Here is an 11787-nt window from a genome sequence, read left to right as displayed (position 1 = left end):
AAAAAAAATTAACATGTCACACAACATATATTTAATATGACTTTATAAATGCTCTATCCGGTTTAATCGTCTATAAACTCTATAGGAAACATTAAATACTCCATTACAGTACATCAATCTAGCATTCTGTTAGTGTGAAATATGCTTTTTTTAATATAATAAACATAAACTCTATATAACAAAATCAAAGCTTATTCATCTTGAAGGTTCCTCAAAGTTTGATTTTTGTGCTGACCATGAAACGTAATGCTGTTCTGTAGTAACATGTAAATTACACACTTGATTTAGCAAAAGATACAAAATCTGAATACTATTAAGCATCACGTATATGCTCTATGTGTACAAAGTGCTTCCTCTAAAGTGTCCTTAACATTGATAAGCTTCAACTAACACTTGCCAATTCTGCTATGAAATGAGCAATATGGCAAAGAAAAAAAAAAAAACATATATATATATTTAAGGTAGTAAACATCTGCACAGTTGGCTTGAAGAATAAAAAGCACCTCCCAGATTCTTCATCTCGCCGTCACTATTACAAACACTGCTTGAAACGCTTCCTCAGTTTTATGATTGCATTGTGTATTCCAGTTACACATTCACAGTTTTACCACAGTAAGGGCTGAAACAGCCTCAAGAACAAGTCCTTTCCGTCTCTGTCCTTGCTGCGTGAGCACGATGAGAGCCTTTCGGGGGGGTTTCGGACACTGTGACGGACTCTTAAAGCGAATAAGACACCTAAACAGAAACCACATGTTCCTATTGCGAAACATTTGACACCGATCGCTGCTCTCTCTTGACTTTAACCCAACGACAGAAAGCCGAGTGAAGGAGAAATACATGCACCAAGCAGCGAACCTCTTGTAGAAGTATGATCATTGACATAAACCCAGATATATATATTTTTTTAACTTTACAGCACAAGCAAACATATTAAGACATTCGGCAGCAGCGGTAATTTGCTGGTATCCACATTTGGCAGCAGCAGTAGAGCACTGAGTATTTCTTAGAGAGAGAGATATATAGCACACAGTCATCAGATTCACATTTTAAATCTGCCATTGTATCTCTGACGGATACAAAAGACTGATTTCATCCATGTAATCAAAGTATTTATCTCCAGAAAGCCAAGAAAGCAGCATAAAACCCAGACTGGTTGTGTTTCTTTTTTTTTTTTTTTTTTTTTGCACTGTTAGGCTTTTATTTTGTTCAAAGTGCACCTGGCTAAACGTAAATATCATGGAAACGTTCAGTTTAAATGTACCTGTCCTTTTGAGGCTAACAATGCTGATGTCATGTACCTGCTGATATAGACATTTCTGTCGTGGCAAAAAAGCCACGCTGACGGGACCGCCAAGAGCTTACACGCACCATGTTGCGTCTACGGATCGCGACATGTTATATCTTTAAGCCCAAACTCAGGGGATGAAGCATTAAAGGCATCTGATTCCATTTCTGTGTAATCCTACCACTTGTGAAAAGAAATATTAAAAGCTGTAATGAACAACAGGTTACTCTTTAAGAAAGTGTGGCTAAATAAGTGGCGTAGGCAGCGTATTCTCCATAAACACTACTCTAAAGGTATTTAATCTAAGAAAAGTACAAAGCTAAGTAAACTAAAAATGTATGCCCAGTTCCAAACAATTTGCCGATTGCCTCTTACTTGTTTTTCCCTTCATCCACCACAAGATCATTTTGAATTTAAGCACACGTTATGACGACTTTGTTAGAAAATAAATGTCAAGCGCAACATCTTATTATCATAGGGAATGTTCTTTTATGCAGTGCGTTCGTATGTACATGCATGCATGTCTCTGTGTTGTGGCAGAGGTTTAGTAGTGTTTCTAGGCACAGAGAGGTTTTGAACCAATCCGTCTATACACAGAAAAACAAAGGTACCTTTTTGGTTACGGCCATGCAGAGACGCAGAACACCAAATCACATACTCATAGTACCATAGCGACTAAACAAACCGTAATACTATAATAGGCACAGATTGTTACATAGTGAATGTGGCAGATAAGTACTGTGTGAGCTGGTAATATCTTTAGTACACGTTCACAGTCTTTCAACTTATTCCAGTTGCTGTCCCTGCAATGACAACATAATATAAGCAGAACACAATTCCTCCTAAGACAGTTGGAAATGCAGGGAGTCAGTTTAAACATTGTGTGCGCCCCCCCTTGCTTTTCTGTAACGACCGAAGCAATGTGCCATCAAGCAGCACGGATGGGGCTGCTGTCGGTTCTTTAACACATCTTAAGGCCCATTCATACCCTACGTTTGGCCTACACGTCCGTATTTCTGTCCGTACTCCTTCATACCTCCGTCCGTTGAGGTGCGCAATAACCAATATTTCCTGTAGGTGGCAGTGCTGGGCGCTCCCTAATTGCGGCCCACTTGGACTTTACGACATCCCCTGTCATGGCCAGAGCCTCCCCGATTTCCTGAAGGCTATTCATAAGTTTTTGTTTGTCCCTGTGCCCCGGACACGACACATCATATAAATGTGGGTAGTTGCGGACAATCTCCGAAAGTCGTTCCTCAAAACCCGCCATTGTTTAAAGCCCAGAATTCTAACCTTCTTTGTGATTTTGTTGACATTTTGTACTACAAACTCAATAGCGCCCCCACCTCTTCCGGTAGTATTGCTCCGTTTCGTCCGTAATCGTAAGCTCCCAATTTTCGTGTCAAAATACGGATGAAATTGACGGTTAGAACGTATCAAACACTCCACACGTATCCGTCTTTTACGTGAGGTATGAATGGGCCTTTAGGCCCTCTTCACACAGATTAAGACTGCCCTGTGACATCCAGGACATTCAACAACGGGTGAATATTGATCCGTGCCTGCAAATGTAGAAAACCTTATTTCAGAGTGAAGCCAACCATGACCCTGCTGCCCTTTTATCACGCTGTCATCCTGCCACGCTGCTGCTGCTGCTGTAGGGATCACATCTGGACAAGGATGGCTGCTAACAATCTGTCTAATTTACAAATGCAGGGGAGCTCTCTGCACCGCCGTCACCAATTCCAGCCTCGGTGTGGAGGATTAAAACCCACAGCATGCATTAGCTTCCATTTTGACCAATACTTTAACCCGGTGTGCGCAGCTCACCAACTGGGAGACCCATTCCAAAAAAAGAAGCCCAGTACATACCGATCACTATCTGGTAGGAGACTGAGCACATATTTAGCTTAAAAATATCTAAACGACAGCTTCCCCGGGATATTTGGTGCATGCTTTCAACAGGTGAGGTACTCTCACGCTACATGCATATAAGGGAGCACAAAGCGTTCCTGGTGCAACCATGCGTACCGATGGGTTGTCGCTGTCATGCCGGTGCCCTGGTTCAGTGCGACGGGGCCCCTACTTGGGCATAACGATGGCTCCGAACTGTAAGGGAATCTGAGTAAATACATCCTTACTCACATGGGGACGATCAGTCAGTGATTAAAGTTTCGCTGTTGATGTGAGCATAATGCTCAATTACGTACTTTCTCAGTAGAAAGTATGTACGATATTGAACCAGTACAATAATTCTGCGACACTGAAATGAATCCTGGAATTGTTCAGTCAAGTATTTCGATTTCCTTTTTATCTAAATCATCTGCGTCTATTTTTTTGCAAGGGCTTCCCTGCGTTGCCTGATCAACGCCTGACGACCCCCTAAGTAACCCCCCCCCCCCCCCCCGCGCGAGCTTTGGTTTGACTGTTGGCATTTGGTGCAGCTAAAATCGACGAGTATTTCCTCTTCTATCGCAAGAAACAAAGTCAGAGATTCAAATCTGCATAGCTCTGTTTAAAAGTTGAATGCTTTGTATAAAAATATATCTCTTGTGAATAACAGATTTGTGACACGAGGAAATAAGAAACTTTGGAGTATATGTTAAATGCGACAGGCAATAAGCCTCAGAAAGGCAACTACTGTCCAAGTCAGATTACGGTGTGGTTAGAAAACATGGCTACCACCTGTTTTGTCTTCGCCTCACCGATATACTGACTCCACCTTTAATATTAAGACTGTAAGGCAATCTAAGGCAATTTTCCACACATTGAATTATTAATTTTTTCCATACTACAATCATGCATGGATGCAAAGTGTGCATTGTTTGTGATGTTGCTCCTCGGGTGCTCCTGCCTCAAAATCAGCGATTAAGCAGACATAAACGTAAAAGTAAACTAGTTTGCAGTGCATCTCAATAAATTTGAATATTGTTTAGAGTTCAGCGAGTCAATTCAGGTAAAACTCCTATATTATGTACACTCATGACACACAGAATGATGTATATCAAGTTTGGCTCTCAATTTTGATGATTACAGTCAACGAAAACCCAGAATTCAGGTTCCTTAAAAGGATTTAACATTACACCAGACCGACAAATAATAATGAAATTAAAGGAGGTTTTAACTTTCTGAGAAACTGAATTTCTTGCTTTCATTAGCTGCTTGAAATATATCATTCTGTGCGAAATCGACGTATTTAATATTTGACCTTCAGTTTTTGAACTGAATTGCTGAAATAAACTAAGCTCTCAACGAGATTATAACGTATTGAGGTGTACGGTACTTGTTGTATCTCCCCTTGAGCATCCTCTGAATACCTGCGCACATGTATTCATCCAGAGTGCTGCAGGTTTTGAAGTCTATTTACTTTTTTTGGTTTCCATCAGGGATCAGGCGGGGCCACTGCATACTGACTTCCTGTCAAACGCCTGTAGTTAAGGTCTGACGGCGCCGTCCACTCACGGCGCCAGGTTCCCCAGCAGGTCTGGGGTGATGTATCCTACGGGCATTGGAGCTTTGAGAGGATGCTGCTGCTGGCACAAAGAGGGAGACTGGCTGGGAGGTGGGTTGAGGAGCAAACTGCGGTGCGTGTCCAACTCCTGCACCACTGTGTAGTCTGCAACAGGCGTAAAGAGCTGAGACTGGGGTGACTCGGGCAGAATGTATGGTGACTGACTGGCGTCTGTCGTGGCTGCAGGTTTGGTCTCCATCGCATGAGGCTGTATGGTTTGGTACCCTGACCCAGGCACCGGAGAGCTGGGGGGAGTGCTGGTCTGCCGGGCCTCGTTCTCGCCGGTGTAGCCGCTTCCCTCTGGGACCACTACAAGCAGCTGAAACTGGGGCTCGTTTTTCTTCTGCTCCTCCTCACTCAGCTTTCCTCCTTTCTGCGTTTCCCTCTCCGAACCTGAGCTGTTCTCCTGGATTTTGGGCTGCTGGCCCGGGGACAGCACTACCCCCCCAGATGGCATAACATTGCTGACCTGGGCATATAAGTCTGTGTTGACCCAAGTCTGTGGCCCCCCGATTTGAGTTTGGATGAGGGGCCTTTCGCTTGTCTCCGAGGCTGGGGCATCCGGGGAGGCCTCGTCGTCCTCGGGTTGACCTGGCAGCAGGGACACCATGAGCATCTGGGTGTCGTGCTCCGGCAGATCTGTGTCGTAGCAGCTGGCCCGGCCCGAGTCATCGTCAGGAGGGCTAGAGGAGAAAAAACAGGGGGAATGACATCTGATCCGAGACGGCGGTCACTATGAAAGCGGTCGGCTTAATGAGACTCTGTGAATTACCTAATGGCGCTGAAACCCTCTGTATTCCTGTGGGGGAGACCTAGTAGCCTCTGAGTATCTGAGCTGCAGTTGTCTTCCTTATCTCCGCCCTCTGCATCCTCTTCGTCCACCTCAATGAACTCCACCCATGGCTCCTCTTGGTAGAAATCTGTTGCGTAGGCTGGAAGGCCTTCTAGACCCCCACCATTCAGGATAAAATTCAGCTCCTCCAGTTTCCCCTTCTGCATATGGATAAAATATTGACAAAAAAAGCTTAAAATTAACCTTTTGGTCTTGCACTTTAGAGTATTGTAACATACTTATAAGCTCTGTGTTGAATATTCTAAATTTCCCACACATTTGTTTCTTTGCTAGCCAGGCGAGCTTGCTCTCTAAGATTCTTTATTTCTCATAAATGTACAGGCTATACCACGTCATGGTACATCATTCAGTTAAAAGCCTCTCCTGTTTTCCTACTTTAGCTGCCTTTGTATTTACGCATGAAGTCTGTTTTTGATCAGAGTAACAACTGAGGGAGAATGATTACGCAACACTTTATTTAACAAATTCATTTAATAGCCACGCACAAACGAATGCCTTCTCTGCCATCGACGTTCTCCGTTTCAAATGTCCTCAAGAATAGATTTGTTATAATTCAAATAAATAACAATATAGAGCCAAAAAAAAACTGGGTGCGAAGAAACACAGCTGATGCCGCAACTTTGGCAGATGGGGAAGAAACCGAGACTTTGAGCATGGGTGAACTATGTTGCTTGGACAGTCAGCGGAATATTACTTCTCTTCAGCATCAAAGCTTGATGGCAAACAGTATTCATGGTACCAGAAATATGAGAGAGAAATACATAAAACTGCAATAGCTAAAGAATGAAAATATGAGAATACTTGTGATACCTTCAACAATTCTGAATCGATGCCTTTGATTTTGGGTGCAGGAACAGGGGGCAGGAGTATCATCATTAATCTGAAAGGACAGAAGAGTGTGATAAAGTTAACATGAGACAGGAGCATCTAAAAGCAGTAGAATGGACGGATTTTGTATCCAATTTGGTGAGTTCAGTTCATCATTTTTAAACCACTGAATGCTTATTAGCTGAATAATACCAGAGTTTCTGCCCGAGGGTTATGTCTGTGTAGTTCTACAGTCATTGTGTTTGCAGGCAATGTTTCAAATCAACAGATTTCTGACAGTGTTTAGGTCGGGGAACTGTATATGGAAACAGAAAATATAAAATGTTATTATTTTCAGTGGAACAATGCACACCCGCTGCATCTGGACAGCAGCCGACTCCACAAAGCACGGTGCCAAACACACTTTTATGGATCCGTTTTATTGAGGAGTGTGAACACCCAGAAATAAAAAAACATCCTAGACTAGAGTCAAGAATCTTGTTCTGTCTCAGAAAACTTCAGATCTATGCATCTTAATTGTTTTGGGCAATTTCTTTGCTGTATTTTGAATAGGAAACACTCTTAGAGTCAAAACCATACCTGTCACCTCACCTTTCCAGAGTAATTCAAAGCTTTTTCAAAAATAATCTTTTTCTCGTAGGTTTTCACCTGACGTCTGCCTAAAAACTGTGTTTTTGGTGACATTTTTCTTTTTTCAAAAAACATTCTACGTTGAAGCATTATTTTTTTTTACTTTGGGACCACTCAATTAGCCATGTGCTTCATGTATGTCCACTGCAGTTTTCTGTACTAAAAACACAAAATTGTGATCCAGTTCCACAGTTTTTTCTAAAACGTCTCCCCCTTTGTCCTAAATCTGTTGTCATTATATATAGAATTTGGTGGATGGTTTTGAGGAAACAGTAAACAATGCAAAGAGTCGGTTTCCCGAAATCTTCTTCTTGAAGGCCTCAGACAGCTCTTTTAGAACACCGTGATGTTCCTATAAACAATAGCATAATTTAATTTCTAATTTTATTTCCTTTTAGGATTAATCAAGTATTTTTTAATGATGAAGAAATTATCTTGATATTGCTCATAAAGAATGTGAACCAGAAGGAGAGAGATTGGAGGTTCCTACCTCTGCTGCTGAGAAGCCACTATCACCATGATGACTATCAGGACGCCCACGATCCCAAAAATCAGAACCAGAGTGAATGGGACGGTAGAATCTAAAAAAACAAAACACAATTATTGATCAAAACGGCATCCTTATACTGTCATGAAATCCCACCGACTAAATCTAACAACTAACGGGGTGGGTGCGCATGGATTCGTTCAGAGGCGTCCTCACCTTTGCTGGGAATCTCCGTCACTTGGATGAAGATGGAGTCGCTGAACTCTCCGAACTTAACGAAGGCCTGCATCCTGGAGCGGATGTGCACTTCGTACTCTCTTCCTATTTGCAGGCCGTAGATCGTCTGCTGGGTGTGCGGCTGCTTCTCCAGCTGAAAGCGGGGGGGATTTTACACAGCGGCATTAACACGCGAGGAACGCGGCGTTGCTGCGTTTAAGCTGAGCAGACAGCTGCCCTGACACGAGCCGCGAGAAAATAAACATTATAGCTAACTTAAAACTAGACACCGTGCCAAGAGGTCCGTATTTATTTTTGGTACCTGTAACTATGACCTTTTTTAAAGGTGGTACGACTACCCGGGGCCCTTTCAGATAAATACGACAGAAGACATGTTGGCATAGCAGAGACATCTGTTGCTATTTTAAAGCTCGCATTTGTCAAGCAGGGTGGCCGGGCAATAATAAACAAGGCTGTACAAGGTCCCATGGCCTCTGACCCACAGATCCCTCCCTTCTCTTCCTTCAGGGAGGCTGTTTTCTCAGAGGGTCCTGCTCCGGCTTCAGCGGGCTTGCCAACAATGCTATGCTGCATTTCAGCCACAAGAGTTCAGGAGGGAGTTCAGACGGTGGAGGGGAGAAGGAAAAAAAAACAACAACTAAAAAAAAAAACACTGTGCCTCCACCAACTACTTTTTAAAAGCGCGTGTAAGTGATTTCATTTGCGTGATCTCAGGGGTGTTTTATGCAGTTGGGGAGAAAGTTCGAGAGAAGAAGAACTCACCGCTTCCCAGCTGGTGGCGTTCCTCTCTCTGTACTGGATCTCATACTCGATGCGCATCCAGCCCACGCCAACGTCTGCCGAGGGCGGGGGCTCCCAGCTGACTAAGACGTCGTAACTGAGTCCAGAGGGGCTCATATTTAGCAGGGTCCAGTTCAGAGACACGGGCGGGTCAGGACGCACTGTAAGAAAGGGAAAGGGGCAGAAGTTCAGAGCGGAACATAAGGGAAAACAGGCAGCTGTTCACATCTTTTGATTTCACTGAACTCTTGGGTTTACAGTCCAAATGAGAAAACATTGGGTTTTACTCTCAATGGCAATCTAAAAAAAAAAAAATACAAGCTGGCTAAAATGTAAAAGCAACAGCAACAGCAAAAAAAACCAAAAGAAACAAAACAAAAACAGCATTAGAGCATGAATTTTGGGCTGTGCTCATAGATTGAGGTATTATTCAATGCAAAGTAGCAAAACTAATATTCTTTGTATTGTGGAAATGTCTTAGGAGACATATACAGTGAAAACTCCGGCATTTTTGCTATTTAATACTTCATAGGGACTAAGGTCCCTACTAAGGGACATAGGGACTTCGTAGGGACTAACAGAAATGTTGGCAATGGTGGAGGTAGCAGTAAGAAAAGAAATAAACTCATATAATCTATAAATTTATTGGACAGAATGACAAATTAGGTGAATATTTATTTTCATTTAAACGGTTATGACTCTAATAAAAGCCCAAATTTTTTAAGGAAATCAGAAAATTCAATGTTAAGTCCTGAATTAAAACTCCTTTTTTATTGGTCTTATGTATATTGACATATTTTAAATTGTCTATGAAGTTAATCAGTATCCCTGTTTTACTTTTTGAACTGACTTAAACAAATCAACAGGACCACGCAATATCAGAAAATCATTTGATGGCGACAATATTGCTAAATATTTTGCTGACGACATCAGTATATATGGTCAGTATATATGCCGATGTATGTCTGTTTACTTCTTTCCTCTGATCCCCATCTATGTTTCCATTACTCTGAATTTTAGCATTTCGGAAAGTGTCATTTGTGTCCGGTGTGAGCAGCTGCTGTTGTGAGACTCTGTTCAACTGGCTAAATATAACATTAGCATTAAAGATGCTAGTTTATAACACTGGGAATATATTAGCGAACAATTGTTACACTCCTAAAAGTCCTTTTCAATATGACTATTGCACACACTGATATTTTAATGACAGTATATTTAGGACATATTGAGGAGCCTTACAAATAAATAACATTTTCAATAATATTAATACATTTTATTGAGGTACACACCAAATGTACACATGCATCGTCTAAAGCTTAACAAAAGTCATCAAAATCACAAGGACCTGTTTGTATTCATGTATTATTCACCACAGCCAATCTATGTATCATATTTACAGCTTGATGCTTTTTTGTAAGTTGATGTCACAGGTGTAGCGAAGCAATGTTGGGAAACGAAAGTATGTAAGGGAGAAGGTTCTCCATCTGTGCACATTTATTTGGTATGCTGTATCAAAAAAAATTATTGGAGCTTTTCAAGTTTTGTTTTTATTTTCTGGCCCTTTGCTTGGATAACGACTCAGATATCTGACAGCTGCTTTGAATTTGTCTGTTAAGTTCACATGAGTCACAGCGAGCTGGTCTCCGTCCTTATCTCCACTGTCTGGCAAACAGTCAATTTATCTAATGTTTGTTTCAGGCAGCGGCGGAGGCTTTTTTTTTTTCTTGGCATGTGCACTCCCAGACCAATGTAGGTTCCAGTAAGTCCTGTGGTGACGACTAAACAGTTTCTAGAGACTTCTTAACACTAGTTTCAAATGTCATCCTTAAAAACTTAGTTATATATAATTTAGCAATAATTTGAAATGTTAATCAACAATACTGAAAAAAAATAAAATCCAAGATCAAATGATTTGTGTCATAATTTTTTAAAAATGTGCTTCTTTTCTTAAGTCTATACAGAACTATTAAGATCTCCACATGATGGCACCCTAGATATTAAAGGTAAAATTTTGACAAAAAATGTACGGTGGGGCATAAATTGTTTTGGATTTTCCTAAAAAAAAAATATATATATATTTTTTTAAGATTTAGAATAAAAGTTGGACATAGACATGTCAAAAACAAACAAATTTAAACAAATCAGAGTAAAAACAAATGTAAGGGATGCTTTATTTGTGGTGCTTTAACATAAAACGATGCTTGCCCCTAACAAATAATGCCATCACAGTCAAGAATACTTATCCCACACCTTTGTAAAATGTTCCTTGCCGATAAATGAGAAAAAAAGCCTTATTTGTATAATAAAGGCCTAGTCCAACCTCCAGGTTTATCACTATATGCTGTAGCATCCAACCAAAAAGGCTTAGCATCCAACCAAATACCTAAATATCTATAAAATTATACTCTTAGGTAAGGTCTCCCCTTGGGATAGAAATACTATACTAAATATTATATGGGATATGAGTAATTACTGGAAATTACGGTAATTAAGTAAAATTTACACTAGGAGCTAACTTTAAGACTAATAACGACAAATTCAGTTTGAAGCACCTCAACAGCCTGCATCAAAAAAGAGCCGACCGAATAGTTTGTGCCACCAACAAAAAGCCGCACTTTCAGCCGTGCAGACAGTCTTCCCAATGTCAAGTGATGAAAAACATATATGTGCACAAGCGTTGACTACAAACCAATGTTTTCCACCGTAAAGCAGTCGTCTTCATTGAAATAGGTGATGTTTTGTCCACGAAGCTGAACACAGTAGGGGATCCAAACGGATGTGTGGTTTGCATCAAAGAAGCACTCCCTGTTTTTGTGGATGTACTCTGGACATTCCTTCCATTCACTAGAGGGGGAGCTAAACGGGTGAAAATAAAAGTAAAAAGAAGAGCAGGTTCTTACGGTGAAGCAACGCTTTAGGACAGGCACATATAATTCAGCGTTGAAGCTGCACTCACTCTTTCTTTAGGTAAAATACTCTCAGTGTTCCAGGGGAGGACAGGTTGTGGAAGCCGCCTGGACTCCACCAGCAACGGAAAGTCTCCTGGTCCCTGGAGATGCAGTCTGTGAAGTGTGGCTCCAGGGTAGCTGTGAAATTAGGCAGAAGAATGAAGCAATGTCAGGAAGATTTGTGGTTCATTAAATCTTATCAATCATACACCAAAATTCTTTTTATTG

The 11787-nt window shown here is 41.3% G+C and overlaps 1 protein-coding gene across 1 annotated transcript in view; it reads right to left on the bottom strand.

The window, feature by feature from the left end:
• Nucleotides 1-3681: 3681 nt before the first annotated feature.
• ghra (growth hormone receptor a) overlaps nucleotides 3682-11787 on the bottom strand; it is a 36051-nt gene continuing 27945 nt past the window's right edge. Inside the window, exons 3-10 of the mRNA XM_012869951.3 lie at nucleotides 11568-11697; nucleotides 11301-11467; nucleotides 8594-8772; nucleotides 7811-7964; nucleotides 7598-7688; nucleotides 6460-6529; nucleotides 5569-5789; nucleotides 3682-5479 (exon numbers count right to left, since the gene is read on the bottom strand). Of these exons, the coding sequence (XP_012725405.2) occupies nucleotides 4744-5479; nucleotides 5569-5789; nucleotides 6460-6529; nucleotides 7598-7688; nucleotides 7811-7964; nucleotides 8594-8772; nucleotides 11301-11467; nucleotides 11568-11697 (1748 nt within the window). The 3' untranslated portion in view covers nucleotides 3682-4743. The remainder of the gene's footprint in view (nucleotides 5480-5568; nucleotides 5790-6459; nucleotides 6530-7597; nucleotides 7689-7810; nucleotides 7965-8593; nucleotides 8773-11300; nucleotides 11468-11567; nucleotides 11698-11787) is intronic.

The sequence above is a fragment of the Fundulus heteroclitus genome, chromosome 12, assembly GCF_011125445.2.
Source record: "Fundulus heteroclitus isolate FHET01 chromosome 12, MU-UCD_Fhet_4.1, whole genome shotgun sequence".
Lineage (NCBI taxonomy): Eukaryota > Metazoa > Chordata > Actinopteri > Cyprinodontiformes > Fundulidae > Fundulus > Fundulus heteroclitus.
This window is presented reverse-complemented; position numbering and strand designations above follow the sequence as displayed.